Below are 18,941 nucleotides of genomic sequence, written 5' to 3'. Positions count from 1 at the left end.
TGGTTAATTCAGTTGGCCGGACTCAATTTGAACAACCAATCCAAGTTGAAAGCCGAATACAACTTTTTGCTGTGAAATACTAGTGTCATGTTTTGAGAAAAAAACACACTAGTTATTACCTGACTAATATCATCCTTTTGAGGTAGAGCACTGTGGACCTCACAGTAAGTTGCTAATTCAACTTTCAACAAATACGATTAAAAGCAGACAAGCAGAGCAACAAAACAATATTTCTATTAGCGATCTTTGAGAGCACATTGTGATGCCACACTTAATTCATATATCATGCAAAATCAACTTTTTCAAGCTTTTAACTATGTAATAATGTTTTTCTTTCATCATGCATGGTTATGAAAACTTATATTAAAAAAAAAATAATATCTTGCAAAAGAGCTGTGATGTTGTAGAAGCTTGTTAAAGTAGGGATGCACAATGTTCAAATTTTAGCCAATATTATGGCCTAAATTTAGTTTTAAAGACGATGTCGCCTAAAATCGAAAGCATGACTTTAGCATTTATATCCCTAATTTAAACTTATCAGTGTGTTTTATTTTTGCCAGGTCTTTGGGGAAAACTACTGTTAGAATGTTAGAATCAGTCTAACATAACACAATATAAATTGTGTAGAGGTTTACTCTTGACACTTTAAATAAATCCCTGTTGCAGTGCTGGGATTTGTAGCTCATATGATGAAATTATCTATAGTATGTATTTGTCTCAATTCTAAGTAACTAAATCAGCTTTCCTCAGCCTGACTGATATCGGTTAGCGACAAACAAACTCCTCCATGAGTACAGAAGGTGAAAGAGAAATCATATCACTAATTCCATTGTGGAATTAGTTGTTATAGCTTAACCCCAAATCTCTTCTGGTTAAAATTAGATTACTTATAAATTAGTAGAATGTATACAAACACTTTGTTGGTAACGGAAATATTTCAAGTCTTTTATTGTCTTAATAATAATGATTTTGGCATACAGCTAATGAGAACCCAAAATTCCTATCTCACAAAATTAGCAATCATAAAAATGGTCTCTAAACAAGCTATGCACCTAAACATCAGAATCAACAAATTAACTATAAACACCTGCAAAAGATTCCTTTGGTCTTTAAAACTTCCAGCCTTGATCATCACTCAAAACCCCAATCATGGGTAAGAATGCCGACCTGACTGCTGTCCAGAAGGCCATCATTGACACCCTCAAGCAAGAGGGTATGTCACAGAAAGATATTTCTGAATGAATAGGCTGTTCCCAGAGTGCTGTATCAAGGCACCTCAGTGGGAAGTCTTTGGGAAGGAAAAAGTGTTGCAGAAAACGCTGCACAACGACAAGAGGTGACCGGACCCTGAGGAAGATTGTGGAGAAGGGCCGATTCCAGACCTTGGTGGACCTGCGGAAGCAGTGGACTGAGTCTGGAGTAGAAACATCCAGAGCCACCTAGCACAGGCGAGTGCAGGAAATGGGCCACAGGTCCCGCATTCCCCAGGTCAAGCCACTTTTGAATCAGAAACAGCGGCAGAGGTGCCTGACCTGGGCTACAGACGAGCAGCACTGGACTGTTGCTCAGTTTTGCATGTCATTTGGAAGTCAAAGTGCCAGAGTCTGGAGGAAGACTGGGGAGAAGGAAATGCCAGAAGTCCAGTGTCAAGTACACACAGTCAGTGATGGACTGGGGTGCCATGTAAGCTGCTGGTGTTGGTCCACTTTGTTTATCAAGGGCAGGGTCAATGCAGCTAGCTATCAGGAGATTTTGGAGCACTTCATGCTTCCATCTGCTGAAAAGCTTTATGGAGATGAAGATTTTTCAGCACGACCTGGCACCTGCTCACAGTGCCAAAAACACTGGTAAATGGTTTACTGACCATGGTATCACTGTGCTCAATTGACCTGCCAACTCTCTTGACCTGAACCCCATAGAGAATCTGTGGGATATCGTGAAGAGAAAGCTGAAAGACGCAATACCCAACACTCTGGATGAGCTAAAGACCGCTATTGAAGCATCCTGGGCCTCCATAACACCTCAGCAGTGCCACAGGCTGATTGCCTCCATGCCAAGCTGCATTGAAGCAGTCATTTCTGCAAAAGGATTCCCCACCAAGTATTGAGTGCATAACTGTACATAATTATTTGAAGGTTGACTTTTTTGTACTAAGAGCACTTTTCTTTTATTGGTCAGATGAAATATGCTAATTTTGTGAGATAGGAATTTTGGGTTTTCATGATCTGTATGCCAAAATCATCTGTATTAAGACAATAGTCCCAACGAAGCCTCAGGTCACATTACTAAATGATTACCGGCCTGTTGCACTGACTCCAGTCATGATGAAGTGCTTCGAAAGGCTGGTTAACCTCTTAACATCCACCTCATTTTTGGTACAGTAATCCTTGTCTATTTTGCTTATACATAATGGAGAAGCAAATAACTTAGGAACTGTAAGCACAAATTACATGTGCAATGCATTATTTGAAATCTATCACCCTCTAGTTTCCTAATATGTAAATTAAATTTGGGTGACTAGAACACAGACCAAACTGCAACAGTTCAAACATGACTCAAAGTTGTTGTTTTTCATTCTCGGAAATGATAGGTCTTTTTTGAACAGCAGTAATAAAGACATTCTTGAGAAAAAGCAGATTTAATTGTATTATATTTGTTCTACATCATGTCAACCCCAAATGCAGAAAATTACAGACCTCTAGTTATAACAGTTCCGGAGCTGTGTGGTATGGAACTTTTGGAGGAGCGAGCTCTGCAAGTTGCAAAATAATCAGAGAAAAATATTCAAAAGCGTCACCAAGGAGAGGTGGATTATTATCAAATTCATTTCATGTGTATCTCATCTCATGTCTTTCCTATCACATCAATTGGATTTGAAAATAATACTTTTCTGAGGAATTTCCAAAAGTGTAGATAACAAATGGCACCTCTATTTTATTATTAGAATAAGTATACAATGAGCAATTACTACACTTAACTTGTAGGATACACAGATAACTTCATCTGGATCATACTACAACTCTTTCTTTGGGAAGATAGGCCAAGGTTGTTTTTTTTTGTTTTTTTTTTATATTTATTCATTGTTATTATAAGCATATAATAACCAATAATTACACAACAGATAATTGTAGTGCAACAAAAAATGTAGCACACATAGATAACCTTATCTTGTTCACACTACAACTCTTACTTTGGGAAAATGTGCTAAATTCTATTTTTTTTTAGATTTTTCGTTGTTTTTATAAGCATATAAAAGCCAATAATTTCTTATGACCTAGACATTTTATTTAGTCATTTAGTATACACAAGTGTAAAGAAAAAGAAATTTATTTTACAACAGCTCTAGACAATTTCATATTTTAAAGTGCAGCCTTGAAAACAGTAATAAATACATTAAAAAAAAAATATATAAACATACGACTGTTTATATACAGTTCTAACATTCTTTTTTTTTTACTTTGGGGAGATAGGCCAAACTGTATTTTTGGAGATTTATTCATTGTTATTATAAGCATATAATAGCCAATAATTACACTATAGATCATTGTAGTTCCACAAAACTTGTGGCACACATAGATAATCTCATCTAGTTCATACTACAACCCTTACTTTGGGGAAATGTGCTAAACCCTATTTTTTTTAGATATTTTCATTATTATTATTAGCAGGCCACATGCGCAATCTCTGCAACAGGAACCACAGCACTGAGCGTTTTGTGCACTGCACAAAGTATACCTGTCACAAATGCAGGATTAACTCACCTTGGGTTTGTGAAAACTGCTAATTGTAGCTTCATATGTAGTGCTTTTCCTTGGGTGAAATAAGTGTTACTCCAATACTGAAATCATACTGTTTGTCATTCTCTAAGCTGAAATGTTGAATGACATGAAAAGGTGAGACAAGGCAAAATACAATTATTCTCTACGTTTCTTTCATATAGTGAGCTTTGCAATATAAATGAGTCTGTTGGTGAATGGACAATATAAATAGGCTCTGCCTTCCCTTGTTGGAAAGCATGGTTATGACCTGTTCTCAGATCAGGAACTAGGACCCGTATGATATCTGGTTGTTCAATAGGTCTGGCTAAATAAAAGATTTAGATATGACTTATCAAGATATTCCTGCAAAAAGGTCTGATGTTGCAGGGGCAGGTAATGAAAAGTGTTTAGAGCATGCTCTTGTTCTGATGCCAGTTTGTTTCAGCCTTATGAAGTCTCATGTGGAAGGGCTGGTCATATCAAAGGTTATTTGCATTACAAGGACAGTTAGCAAGGTAGAGTGAATACACAAAGATGAAGAGGGGACGGGGGCTTGCAGGAAAACTGGAATTCTCTGGGACTTGTAGTGTTAAAGACATTTCATCCCAGCACTGTGTGTACCGAGCCCGTAACATCATAAATGACCCCTCACACCCCCACCGTGGACTGTTCTTTCTGCTGCCCTCGGGGAAGAGGCTTCGAAGCATCCGATGCAGGTCCAGCAGATTCCATAACAGTTTCTTCCCCACTGCCATTAGAATCCTGAATGTTATGTAAAATGTGTTATCTTAAAGTATTTTATTATATTCATTATATTTTGTTATTAAAAAAATGCTAGAACTGTAAATATACATTCATATGTTTATATTACTGTTTTTATGTATTTTTACTGTTTTCAAGACTGCACTTCAAAAAAATGAAACTGTCTAGACAGCTATTCTTAACTAATTTTTTTTTGTTTACACTTGTGTATACAAAATGAAAAGATAAATCTGTCTAAGTCTAAGTTGTTGGTGATTTAGCTGGGATCTAAAACAACGTTTTCTGAGCATTGGCAATTTTAATCTAGTCAGGTTCCATTATCTTTAATCAAAGTTATAATTTTAGCTGTGACGAAAAACTCTTTATCTAGTTTTTGTCTTTTCTTTGTCACTCCAGTATGTTTTATTTACATACTTTCCTGACTAACTTGAGTAATATGTAAAAGACAGAAGTTTTTCCCATGATTTAAGTAAATAGGGGAGCAAAAATTATAAAGCTGTTTGTACACATTAACCTTCAATTACGTGTATTCGTTCAGGTCTAAAACAACACAATGTAGCTTTTCTTTAAATTAAAAAAATCTATGACTGAAAATGAAGATAAAATGTTTTATTAACTTTTCAAATACATTTTAGATTACATAGAACATGATTACAATCTTTGATTGAGGAAAACAAAGTGGAATCCCAGTAAAATTACAGAAGCCACTTTTTCAAATTACGAGACATATATTCAGAAAATACAATATACATATGAAAATTTATATATAGGAGCTCTTTGGACATAGCTTCTAGCATTCTAATCTCTATTATTTGGTATCACTTTATTGATCTAATTGAAGAGCCTAACTGAAGCAGTTTGGGCTAAGTTAAATTTGTGTAAATGAGAACATTTCTATACTCTTTAATTCAAAGCACAGTTTTGACTAACAATCTATCATTATTTAAATTGGTGGACTATTATTATTATTACTATTTACTCCTAACAGAACAACAACTAGCCTATCTGAAAATGTTGGCAGTTCAAAACATATATATATATATATAAAAATCAAAACATGGGTTAAAAGAGATAGATAGACAGAGATAGATACTCTGATCAATAGGGAGTTGTTTAGTATATAAAGTTTGCGCAACAAAGGTTAAATTGTTACATTTACGTCTGGATATATAACAGGATGAAAGAAATTCAATTCTAAAGTATTAAAAATAACTGCAAAAGCTAAAAGGATCATTCTTGATTCATAGTGTGATCAAGAAAAATGAATAAAGTTACATTTTTTCTAAGGTTAACATAAGCATTGAACATGTACTTTTAATTAAAAAGTGTTGTTTGTTTCAGGGTATTTATGAATCTATGCTGCGCAGCTGAACCCAGTGCTGCTTTACCATTGAAAGCACTGTTGACACATCTAAGAAAGAAATTTAATTTTGATAGAGTTTTGTGGACACATGAAAAGGATTCATAGTAACATATTCACAGTTATGTTAACAAACCATGGTTGTGAAGGAAGGAAGGAAGGAAGGAAGGAAGGAAGGAAGGAAGGAAGGAAGGAAGGAAGGAAGGAAGGAAGGAAGGAAGGAAGGAAGGAAGGAAGGAAGGAAGGAAGGAAGGAAGGAAGGAAGGAAGGAAGGAACACCAGAACAATATAACAACAGTCAGTCAGTTTAAAAGCAATAATATTGTTAAAGAAATTATGTTTCCACATTTGTCATGATGACCAGTATCATTGCTTCATTGGGTTTGTGATCTGAAAAAAAATGAGTATTCAAAATAAATTTGTCACATATACTAATATTTACAGCAATGTTCAAAAGTAAAATTAACGTCTTACCCTTTTCATGATGTTGGCTAATTTAAGCTCTTGTTCACCTCCTTGTATGATTTCATTACCCTTTCAAGTTCTTTTGAAACATCTAACAAAGTAATATCTGATTGTTAGTGGCATAAAATATGTACAAAATGCTGTTCAGTCCATATCTTGAATACATATACTCTTGCTTTACCTGGAACTGATTGGTCATCAGCCTTGAGTGAGAGTTCAATGGTTCCTTCCAAAGTATCCATTGTTTCCAGGATTTCCTTCTAATTAAGCATAAAAACTACATTATTGCATAGAGATCTAAAACTGAGGGCAAAATAATTTACACTTCAAATATTTTGTGAAGTATCCCAATCTAAGATTGTAAATTTGAAAAGAAATCCAACCTTTTAGAAGCAATAAACAGTGCCACACAGTCATCTGACCGCCTTTTAAAATACCTAATCCATTACTCACAGAACAGGCGTCTTGAAAGTACAGCTTTTGGGGAGTTGCTCTATAAGACTACTGTGTTTAACAATAGAAACCTGGTGGAAGCCGAAGATCCCTGACTCTAGTGTTGTCATGATCTTGGCACTGATAACCTGTTTTGCCTCTTAACCCTGAGCCTGCCTGTTCCCTTCTGAACCGCTTGCCTGAACTGTCTTTGGAGTCTTGGACCTTTGAGCCTGCGTGTTCCTGTTCTGATCTGTTTGCCTGACCTGGCTTCGTACTCCTGCATATTCTGTGGGGCTTCAGCATCTGGGACATCTTGTTGGCAGCCCACTGGCTGGATCCTACCTCATTCTCTCGCTATGGCCTGAACTGTTATACCAGGTTAGTGACTCACTTGTCCATAATCATTCCCCCTTCAGAATATCAGAGTCACTAACCTCACTAACCTTTTGAGCTCCAGTCCTGGTGCTCAAAAAACAACATGGCACTAAACAATACTAAAGAGATTATCGTTTATAGGGCAGTCAATACAGAACAGAGGATTGTTGGCTGCTCTCTCTCCTCTCCTCATTTAAACCACCCGTTGCCTCAAGCACAGTTCACACTCAGCTGTTTTTATTGTCCTGGGGGGTGTTGCAAATGCATTAAAATTAAGACAAACACAGTGGAAAAACTATGATATGTAAACATTATTCAGCTGAAACTATTTATAATAATCAATATTAATATCACTGCTATTGCTGCTGCTCTGATCTACTCTACTTTATAAGACACCTTATGTACAATATTATCATCTGTGAATGAAGGGGCGCCCGACCAATAGAGGGCGCTAGGACGCCGCCCCACCCTCCTAATGACCTTAATTAAGAAATTTAAAAAAATTTAAATTAAATTATAAACTCAAAATATTTAGAAACATATTGATATATATATATATATATATATATATATATATATATATATATATATATATATATATATATATATATATATATATATATATATATATGCAAAATAAATATTTAATCTTTAATGATGAGTAAAGCTGTTTTGTTTTTCGTCGGATTGGTGACGTATTTCCGCCCTAGGGTACAAAAATTTTGACCATAGACTCTTGTTAAAAGTTGTACGTGAGCAGTACCACATCTGCAATACAGAAGTATTGGTACCTCATGGCGCAGGAGAAGTGCGCCCCAAGGTGGAAGGAACTGTTGTCATAGACGAAGTGGGGCTGATTGACAGGTCGAGTCGTGAAAGAGGAATCCTTTAAAGCAAAGCTGGAGGTGAAACTGTTTGGACCTGATCAGCTGAAAATCAAAATGAATCAGCAGTCCAAAGACAGAGAGAGACGGTCAACTCTGTCTTTTCCAGGACCTAGTTTAGTGACAAGGCTTGGCAAACAGGATCCAGTGATTAATGATTAAAAAGGATCTATGATGCAGTGGGTGTTTTTCTTTCTTAATGATCTTGAAATCTTGTGAAAGGGTAGAGAATCATGGACTCCAAAACATATATATTTCTTATTATTTTGAGCATAGGCAGAGGTTCAACTGAATAAACTGATTATTCGCCTTCATTCGCCTGCGACACAGCCAATCAGCTTTGAACCACGAAAGCCAATCAGCATCCAAAGTGCTGTGTGACTTCATTCAGATGACCCTGTTTCAACACACCTCCAGCCCCTCCTACACCATCTTAGCTGAAGCCTCATATGGGTTTCATTATGACCGCACTCTTACTGCATTCCGCACCTCATTTTAACCTGCCTGGCAGAAGACCACCATGTTGAGCCTGGTTGGACCTCAGGTTTCTTCCCAAGAAGATTGCCAGTAATTGTGGAAGGTTTTGATTTTGATATATTTTTAAAGTTCAGATTTAATTTAGACTGTGCAACATAAATAGTGTTTCAAAATCAATTGATGGACAAACCCTTAAGCTCAGGAGATGATCCAACATGGCAGTTTTAGCATCCTCAAACATTGTGTCTTTAAACCCATGAACACGCTTCTTTAGGGTTTCTCTCATCTTCTCCAGCATACCGGTACCCGAGTATCCTGCTGCAGCTGCAAAAACCATAGATTATAGATTGATTACAAATGGTATAGAAAGAATTAAGATATTTCTAATTTCAAAATAAATGAGAGATTTTAATGACATTTCTTACTCTTGTAGCACTCTTGCATCTTTTGCTCAATTGTCTGTGTCAGGCTGAGGTAGATTATTTTCTTCTGGTCTTGAATCATTCTGCTCAGTGTTGTCTTAACTTTCTCTTCCTAAGAGAAATGAAAAATGTTTCACCACTACAACATACAGTAGGCCATCCTTATTATTTTTTTCAAAACACAAGACAAATTGGAAATCTCAACTAGTGTTATAGAAATCTACTAATAATGTTTATTTTCTCTCATCGTTTACTGTACCTCTGTCCCAAGAAATTTCAGCTGCAATTGTACATCTTTGTACTTCAGCTTCAGCTTTTCAGTGTCAAGTGAAAATTTGTTAATAACACCATTAAATGGACCAATTTCTTGCTCCTTTCTGAAACGTTTTGACATGAAGAAATCGTTAAAAATTGCACTTTGTTATTATTTTCTCTTAAGATTACTAGAGTGGAAAGGCTTTCATATAATTATAAAGATCTTACGGGAATGTCTTCCTGAATTCCTCATCAATGCTGTCAGTCAGGAATGATGAAAGTATCATGTTGAGGTTTATTTCTCTTCCAGTTTTTGGTTTGTGGATTCCACCTTTTTTGACAACACTTTTTAATGTTCTGTGATAAGTACCACCACTCCTTCCCTTAAAAAATAAGTAACATTTTGAAAAAATTTGACAAAACTCAATTTGATGATTATCAGATGATTAATATAAAAAGAAAAGCATACCCGAGGGAATAAAATCTGATTCAGCTTTTTTTCACATGACCTTTTGGAGTTTTCAACCCCTTTTTGGAGGTGTTTTTCAAAAACACAGGAAGCTTTTTCCATCTCCTTTTGTACTAAAGAACGATGAAGGACTAATTTTCTCTTAAGCTCTTCACATACATCCATGTTTTGTCCAGGCTACAAAGAAAAGCATGCAAAACAACAGATTTTTAGTAAATGCAAAAAAGCCTAGTCTGTTTATTGAAGGAACAATTCCTTTTTGCCAATGCAACTTTGTTTAATAATAATAGTAATAATAATAAAAAAAAATAAATAATAATAATAATAATAATAATAATACTACGATATTTTTTGGGATTTAACAACACTTTATTTAAACAGTTCAAACTATAGAACCAAATATTGAAAAAAATCACTTTATTGTAAAAACAGGTGTCAGTGAAAAATCATTAAATGAGGAGCCCGCTAAATTGTAGTTGTCCATCTGACACAGTACAAAAAATTTTGTCAAAACCCCACAACTAAATAAAATCCTCCATGTTCTGTGTGGCCCTGTGGAAGTGAAACTCCAGCCTTATTCTGAAGAAGAAGAACATTTTTCTTTGAAAGTATGGATAATATTATGTTAGAAAAGTATAGAGCTAAAAAAAACAATGTACAGAAGATCACAGAGATGTGAATGTGAAAGGTCTTGGAGATACTTTAATGTTTGAGTAGCAAACTTTAATTTAATGCAGTTTTTTATGGGAAGCCAATGAGGTTGGTGGAGAAAAACAGCAAGAAGCTTAATGTAAGGAGTTCTGGTGATCAATTAAACATTTAAGGTGTTTAATATTTAAAGTTAATGGATTATTCTAACTTTACAGCAAACACTTTTCAGGGCTCATATTTAAAATAGCTTTGCATTGATGAACATTTCTCTGTCTACAGACATTTATGCAGCTAACGAGAGAAACAAAAGTTTCCCTTTAAATTCTGACCTGTTTTTTCAAGCTGGCTCCTTGAATCAAAGAGAGAATCCCTTGAGCTCTAGATATATAACTCAATGTCTCTGAGTGATCATCATTGAGTTCCTGCAAAAAATCCTGAAGTTTGGGGATTTCTGTAAAAATAAAACCACATCAACTATGATTTTAAGTTTCCCAACCAGATTCCTCAGAGTTTCTTTATCATTAACAAGATATTCAGACAAATTTATTATAAAACATACCAGTATTTTCTTGACTTAGAACACTCTGTCTCAGAAACTCCTCGGAGCTCACTGTGAACACTTGGAAAGACCCATCAGTGAAGTGTTTCTATATCAATTAGATTTTCAGTTTATTTTTTGTAGTTTTGGACAGTATTGCTATAATATAATCTGTCAACATTTAAAGCTTACCTTAATCTTGTTTAGCTTGTTGAATTCTTTTCTCACTGCTTCTTTCGTTTCCATGTTTCTTTTGAGGATTGAGTCTTGAACATCACCTGAGCTGAAAGAAAAGTTATGTTGCTACTTTAGAGTTGTTTTTGTGAAGAGGCTGTTTCTCTACAGAATCCTGATCCCTAAAGATTGCTATCACTCATATAGAGCATAACAGAGCAAATATTTAAATCTGAGGATTCCTAAACAGTATAGCCATTTTTAACTCCTATAAAAGGTTAATGCGCAGAATATTTTTCATTAACTCCAATAGCAGTTACATTAGAACATGTTCGGCAAGCAGTAGGTTGGTATCACTGATGAATCCTTAACCTAACTCTAAGGTTATTCCTTTTTCCTGAAGAATTGATTAATTTATGTTTGTCTAATCTGCAAATATTTTCAGTAGTTCTTGATGTAATTTTAAAAAGAAAGAAAGATCTGCATGTCACCAACCAATAACAAAAAAATCTTATCGTGTCAGCTGAGTTGTTTTGAATCCTTGCATTAAATCCTTGTGACTGAAACATATAATTAATTGGAAGTAAACTTTAAAACATAGTTGTTTCTTTAAATAGGTACATTTTAAATAAAGTAGATAAAAACTATAAAGTAATAAATAAAATGTGTGGTTTTAGATGTGGCCGAAGGAGCTGTTATCAATTATAAACTTCACGTCATCAGACATAATAAACCAACTAGAGGAGGAACTCCCTGAAGCCATTCTATGGGACTAGTGCTGCCTTGACTGTGCAGTTTTATTTTCTTTAATGCTATTGCCACACAATCCAATGTTCTCTCATTGATATCGAGCTCTCTTAAATAAGTCTGTGTAATGCTACAAATGTGAGGACGAATGAGGTCTCAAATGTATGTGATGGATTGGGAGATGAAATGGTAGTGCTCATAAACTTTATTTTCTGAATATGAAAGTTATCCATTCATTATCTGTGAATTAATGCTGATCATTCTTTAACAAGATCCTCATCAAAAGGACATGCAATGTTTGATTTTTAAAACTTACAATGTCTAATGGACCAAGTGGGAACTACAGACTAAATCAGGAAATAAAACAAAACAAATAAAACCTAGGGGACCGGAGAAAGAACAAAACCTGCTCCCGATCAGGTTAGCTCTGGGGAGAATGTTACTATGGTGACTGAAACAGAGGTTGAATAAACTCCCTTTGAGAAACAAAAACTCAAGAGTTTTCGGTAACCCTGCTTTTTGAAACTGACCTCTGCACAAACCCTCTGAAGATGAGGCCAATAATTTATCAATTATTCATAAAGGAACATGTACACTTCCTGATCTTACTAACATTTTCCAGAAAGAAGTTTCATATTTTGTTTAACTTTACACATTTAGTGCTTGAGTTCACTTACTGATTAGTTGACTTTTGAATAATGTCAGACTTTGTGCAAATAATGTGAATTTTTCTGCACTCCCCACCATTTCCAATGAGACTACTGACACTGTTCAGGATATCCCAGGATTCTTTATCTGCTGCTGCTCGGTTGACTTCTGTCACAATCCATACAGTAGAGCAGCTTCCAACAATCTATTGTAGAAAAACATATACACTGATGAATAATCATCATGTTTAAAAAAAAAACATTCTGCAGTTTGCATAATACAGGAATATATTACCCGTTTCCACATAGTATCCCTGCTCTTGTTACGGTCTCCATTTCCAGGAAGGTCCACGAGAGTGATGTTGTGGAGAAAACTGTTGTTTGGCACTTTGACAGTCACACACTTCACAAGTGGCCAATAGCACTTCTTGATACCGTTATCCCCACATTGATTAGAATCAGCTCTTGTGTACTTTATCATTTTAGCAGATAATTCTTTTGCCTAGAAAAAAAATAAAGAGATGAAAAATACAGATTTAGAGATTTAGGAACTTTCATCGCAACCCCCTACACCAACCCACAAGACCAGCAGGAGACACCCCCAAAGGACTTGGCGATCCTGCCCCCCATCCTGCTTAGAGACAAGTCGGGTAAAGTTGGATAAAATTTGGCATGATCCTTAAGACTGCAGAAGCTGAAAACAAAAAAAGATCAGGTATGTATCTGATTTAGTACCAGATATAAATATGGCTCAGATCCTATTTTTTAAGGTCACAAGATAAAATAGGCTGTTTACAAATCCAATTAAGGCCACATTTGCCTGTTATGTGAATGTAGCCAAAGTGAGAAAATGGATGACATAGAACCAGCTTGATAATAGCTGGTTAAAGATAAATTGCAGTGCTGATTATGTTATGCTCTCATGAAAGCAGAAGAAACTTAATTTTATTGTCCACATTTAAGAACCATTTAAAAACTTAATAACAAGCTATAGAAATGGTCAAATCACACAGCTCACAGCACCTTCTTGTTGTAATGTTCATTAGTGGCCATTATTAAGAGGTTTCCCTTCATAGATCAGTAAAATATACCCAGAAAAATCTGTCTTTTACATTTTTACAGTATATAAATTATTCCATTAAACATCTTTTATAGAAAAAAAAAAATCATGATTTCAGTTGTCTTGGTCTTCCATATGAATACTATTAAGCAACTTCTGCACCATTTCACTCTTACTGTTTTATAAGACAGTATCTTCTTTGTGGATTGATGGAACTCTGGTATTTTTCTGAAGTATTTGCTTCCCATTAGTTGTGAAGAAGATTTCTGCTTCCATTCGTCTCCATAGACTGCTGACAGCTTTGCAGCAACATCCTGAGAATCATCATCATCATCATAATCATCGTCATCTCTGTTTTGATCTGTAGAGGCCCTTTGACACTGTTTTATTGACCACACCTCATCTTTCCACTCCTAAATGTAAATAAAAGTCTCATTATATTTTATATATAGTATGAGAAACCATGATTCTTCTTTTTAAATGAAAGAGGGGTGAATTTTCATAGCTCTTTTACCTCTGTTGTGATAAATTCAATATGTGCCTCATAGTTTTCGTTGCTGGTGTTAGCCTCCACTTTAATCATGACTGAGGTACATGCAGTGACATCTCCGCAGGGCAAAAGATTCCTCTCATTAATGACAGCATTTATCAAAGAGGTCTTTCCGACTCCTGTTTTACCAAAAACCCCAACCATTTCTTTCTTCTTTATCTCCAAATCTTTGATTAATTTCCTGTTAAAAAGAAGAGAGGTGTTCTTTGATTACTTTAAAACATAAAAAAAATATATTTTAGATTTCAAAGTACATTTGATAATAACAGTATATGTCTTTAAATGCCACGGATTGCAGATTTTAATCAAATGTTAACAAAATATTTGTTTTTATTAAGATATTTTTTTAACTCTTTGATTACTTTAACTTAAAGAATTGCAAGATGATGTTCTACACCAAAAAAAGAGTGTTAGAAAGCAATAAACTTATAAGAAAATATACTCACCTTACAAAAGCATTCAGCTCTGTCTTTTCTCGTTTGTGTAGTTCACTAAGAACATTATCCATCGCATTTTTAACATCGGACACTGATTCTGCTGCTATTAAAAGATAGAAAATGAGAGAACAGTGTCATTTTGTATGAACCATGAATCTAAACTGAGAAGGAATTTAAATCCTAGGTCTTTTATACTGGCCCTGACATTTTATTGAAGCAAATAAATCTAAGTAATTTCCCTCTGGGATTATGAAAGTATTTCTGATTCTGATTCTAAATAAGATTTTTTTTTAAATTTATCATCAGTTATAATGGCTTCTTAACATACAATTTATTGTTACATTTTGTAGATCTTTTGGGAGTGGTTTCAAATGGAGCTCTGCGTGCGATAATCTGGATCCACTGTTCCCTTTCTATTTAGAAAGAACACTTCCTGCTGTATTTGTTTGAACTTGCTCTCTTAAAACTTAAAACATTCCTGTGGTTTAAAGTTTTATTTGATTTGCTTGGGTTTGTTTTGCATTCAAGCACCCTGAAAACAACCAACCTCACAGAATTCCTGATTAGCATGGAATTTAATTATTTATTTTTTTGTTTTAATACCGAAATAAATATCAGTAAAAAAAATTTTTTTTTATTTGTTATTGAGGTCTGTATATATCTTAACTATTCCACTGCCTTATTAGTTTGGAAGTGACGGCATCTTGATCTATATAATTGATTTTTTTGTGTCGCTTTTATAAAGAATTACCTGGCACGGATTTTGATAAACTCATCCGCTGTTTTGCTGGTGGTTGCCCTGTTTTCAACTCCTCTTGATCCAACTTTCTCTTCCCTTTCCCTAGTAACACAGAAAAACAGTTAAATGAGTTCCTTTCTAGGATTTGTTTTTGTAACAAACATATATGAAATATAACAAACTGTAATTCTGACCTCTGTCACTTGTAGATGGTCGTACCTAGGAATAAACGTACAGTTTTTATTATCTTTCTTAATCAAATAAAATAAAACATGTTTTTAAAGCTAAAAAAAATATTTTAAAAGCTTTTAGAGAATGAATGGGGGTATTGTTTGCACTATGGCATTCCCACCAATAAACAGTAGATATTTAACTAACAAGAATCATTTATTTCGAACACAATAAAAAGCAAATATAAGTAAATTAATAGTCATAACAAAACAAATCAAAAAAGAAGAAAAAGGAGTAGGAAGAAGTAATAAATCTTATTACTGTAAATCCTACCCCTGTTCTATATTAACATCTACCTATGTTTAAGCATACATACATATCTATATATATACACACACACACACACACATACATACTTACATATATACATATATATATACATACACATACTCATAGATACCTATACATATATATACACACATACATACCTACACATACACCCGTATCTCAAACACATGCACACATACATGCATATACATACACACCCACATAACTATAGACAGTATACACATATCTCTATCTACATATACGTACACATATATCCATACATATGCATATACCAAAAACCCTTATCTCTCACACTTATATATATATATATATATATATATATATATATATATATATATATATATATATATATATATATATATATATATATATATAGTTTTTTTTTTTTTTATTATTATTATTATTTCATCTCTCTTGACTTCTTATCGGTTTTAATTCATAGTGGCAGAGCAAGTTCTATTCCCCCTCAAACCCCCTCCTCCCTGTATCTTGTAAAGATCATTTGTTTATATTTGTTTTTAAACTGGTTGATGTTTGGACATTGCTTCAAATCCTTGCTCAGTCTGTTCCATAGCCTCACTCCACTATTTGTTATACAAAATCTTTTCCTTGCAGTTCTGTATCTTTGAATCTTAAAATTAGTTATCTCCCTTAAATCACACCCCCCCTCTCTCTCATAAAACAAATTTGTCAAGTGACTTGGTAATAGCTTATTTCTAGCTTTAAATAGAAATTGTGCTGTTTGGAATTCTATCATATCATAAAGCTTCATGATTTTAGACATTATAAATAGTGTGCTGGTGTGTTCTCGATATCCAACTTTATGAAATATATACCCCATTGTTTAACCATCTAAGAATCAGTAATTGCTAAACTTACCTCAGCCCGATCAGGTGTGTTTTTCTGTGCTTGTTGGGTCTAAATATAATAAAGTAATAAAAAGCTGTTAAAACATTGATGTGAAATTTTGAGAGAAGTTTCAAAAGTTGTGTGTGAACATATAATATGTAGGGTCTGATCTTTAATATTCCTTAAATATCAATGCATGTTTAGTAAAATAACAAAACTGAGCATTAAAAGTCTCTAGAACACAACCATCTCACCATAGGCAAGCTTGTTTGACGCATGCATCCCTCAATTGTGGCATTATAGGATTAATATATATATATGTGCCATGATATGTATTATATTCAATAATTATTTGGGATTGCTAATGAGAAATTTAGTTAAAATTTTAAACACCAATTACAGTCTTGACAAAAATGTTTGCTGTAGTCCTCTACTGTTTGGTAGAAATAAACAATAATACAGCTCTTTCGTATTTTTGTGTATTTTTTATTTTTTTTTTTTTGAAAAAAACTGCAATAAGCAGAGGAGAAATACATTTTAAAACAAAATTTAAATTATATTGCGCCAACAATAACCCAAATACTTCCACTAAAGGTGTGTTTTACTTTTCATGGAAAATAACTCAGTGTCTCTTATGTATAGAAACCCATAAATTATATTCTGTATTTCATTCAGAACCATAAGAAAGATTACTTATTTAACAACTGATAAAAAAAAACATACCACAAACCAAACACAAAACCACAAAATAGCCATCCAATATACATGAATGTCATACCTTAGTGCGAACAGTTGTATTTTTCTTTGCCTGTTTGATAAATAATTAGGGGTGACAAAAAAATATACAACATTTATATAAAAGTTATAGTTTTAACAAAAGCTTAGCTGCAACACATCTGCATATGATGGGATTATGATGGGAATGCACATTGTGTAGGAAATTACCTGCAACAGCTTTAGTTCCTTTCTGAAAAGTGCTCTCGGTCCTACTATGGGGATTAAATTTTCAATGTCTCGATCATCAAGGCAGTAAATATTTTTCTTGTTAATGCCTTGATCTGCAATTAAAAAGTGTAATGCTGACAATAAATTTCATATTTTAAAAGGTTAAAGGCATTTCAGAAAAGATTTGGGAATAACATATGCAATGCAATACTTAACCTTTAAATCTGCTTATCCACTCGTCTAGTCCCAATTTTTTTAATATCTGGCAAACAAAGTCATCCATGGCCAAAATAAATAACTGGAAAATTAAACAGACATGAATCAGCAACAATACATCTTTTATAAATCCAATCTAGTAAAAATTTTCAACTTAAAATTTAAATCTTAAAAGGAAAATTCGTACCGGTTTTAGAAGAAATCAAAGAAAAAAGACAGAGAGAAAATAACAAGAACAAGCTTCTAAAATAATTCCAGAACACACGGGCTATCAATGATTCAACAAGTTTTCCAACAAAAGTCAAACTGAATAAACCAGATTATTTGCGGAGAACAGGTTCACAACTTCTGTGAGCAGATTTGAAGTTGTTGTATATATATATACAACCAAATACAACCAAACAGCCAAAAAAAGGTTGGTTCATGTAGAAGAGGAGTGGTTTCCTTACGCACAGGTGTAGCACCGTACTTTCCATTTACTAGAAAATGCAATAAGTTTTGCTTTCTCTTCCTTGTCCTCTTAAAACCTTTAAAAAATGCCTTCATGTGACCTGTTAGGATGAGGTTTTATTGCCTAAGAGACCGTTAGGAGATATTTTGTTGTAAATTAATGCCATCTTTAACCATGAGATGAAATACAGTTTTTAATGTCATGTAAATACATCTTTTGCCCTTAAACAACTAAATGTATCTCTACCAAACCTATCAGATTATTAAATGCTCTAATCATTTTTCTCCCCTTATATACAGTACTTTATGTTGAGTATTATTAACTTCTTTGAAATCATTTCTAAAGGGACTTTCTAATAACTTTTAGAGGGAAGCCTAGTTTGACATACAGAACATATTTCTATGGAGAGATTTACCTTTCAGTTTTAGAAGGTGGAGCTGGCAAAGCTTTGCTTTCTGACTAATTTAATAATCTTAATTTATGGATTATTCCTCCCGCTTTTTACCTTTGACGCTGTACATTCTAACCATTGTTATATGAGCATTCTTCTTAATTGAATGTTGCAGAGTGTTTTCTTTTATCAAATCAATAAAAAAAAAACTTTATAGATCCCAAAGGAAAATTTAATGGTAAATAGTTTTATTTATTTCAAAATTAATCTATTTTTGCATATATTTATAGCAGTAACACCACGACCTGCCTAAACTAATTGCTTAGCTTCAGTGTTTTTGACAGTTGGTGCACAGGACTGGTGTG

General features: G+C 34.0%; 1 protein-coding gene across 1 annotated transcript; it reads right to left on the bottom strand.

Annotated features, from left to right (window-relative positions):
- Nucleotides 1–5,807: 5,807 nt before the first annotated feature.
- On the bottom strand, nt 5,808–18,067 carry LOC119773183 (nuclear GTPase SLIP-GC-like). Its single transcript, XM_038270059.1, has 23 exons — nt 17,922–18,067; nt 17,735–17,816; nt 17,519–17,631; nt 17,352–17,381; nt 16,604–16,642; nt 15,400–15,424; nt 15,218–15,307; nt 14,476–14,569; nt 13,994–14,210; nt 13,656–13,892; nt 12,715–12,921; nt 12,450–12,625; nt 11,044–11,134; nt 10,873–10,960; nt 10,643–10,764; nt 9,663–9,839; nt 9,422–9,576; nt 9,198–9,315; nt 8,942–9,050; nt 8,707–8,840; nt 6,527–6,605; nt 6,355–6,436; nt 5,808–6,270 (listed from the first exon to the last, which is right to left on the bottom strand). The coding sequence occupies exons 2-22, from the start codon at nt 17,799–17,801 to the stop codon at nt 6,372–6,374; spliced, it is 2,433 nt and encodes an 810-aa protein (XP_038125987.1). The 5' UTR covers nt 17,802–17,816; nt 17,922–18,067; the 3' UTR covers nt 5,808–6,270; nt 6,355–6,371.
- Between the last annotated feature and the right edge of the window lie 874 nt (nt 18,068–18,941).

Source organism: Cyprinodon tularosa, unplaced genomic scaffold (genome assembly GCF_016077235.1).
Source record: "Cyprinodon tularosa strain WSP-4 unplaced genomic scaffold, ASM1607723v1 ctg75, whole genome shotgun sequence".
In the NCBI taxonomy this organism is placed as follows: Eukaryota; Metazoa; Chordata; class Actinopteri; order Cyprinodontiformes; family Cyprinodontidae; genus Cyprinodon; species Cyprinodon tularosa.
Note: the sequence above shows the minus strand (reverse complement) of the source record. Positions and strands in the feature narration are given on the sequence as shown.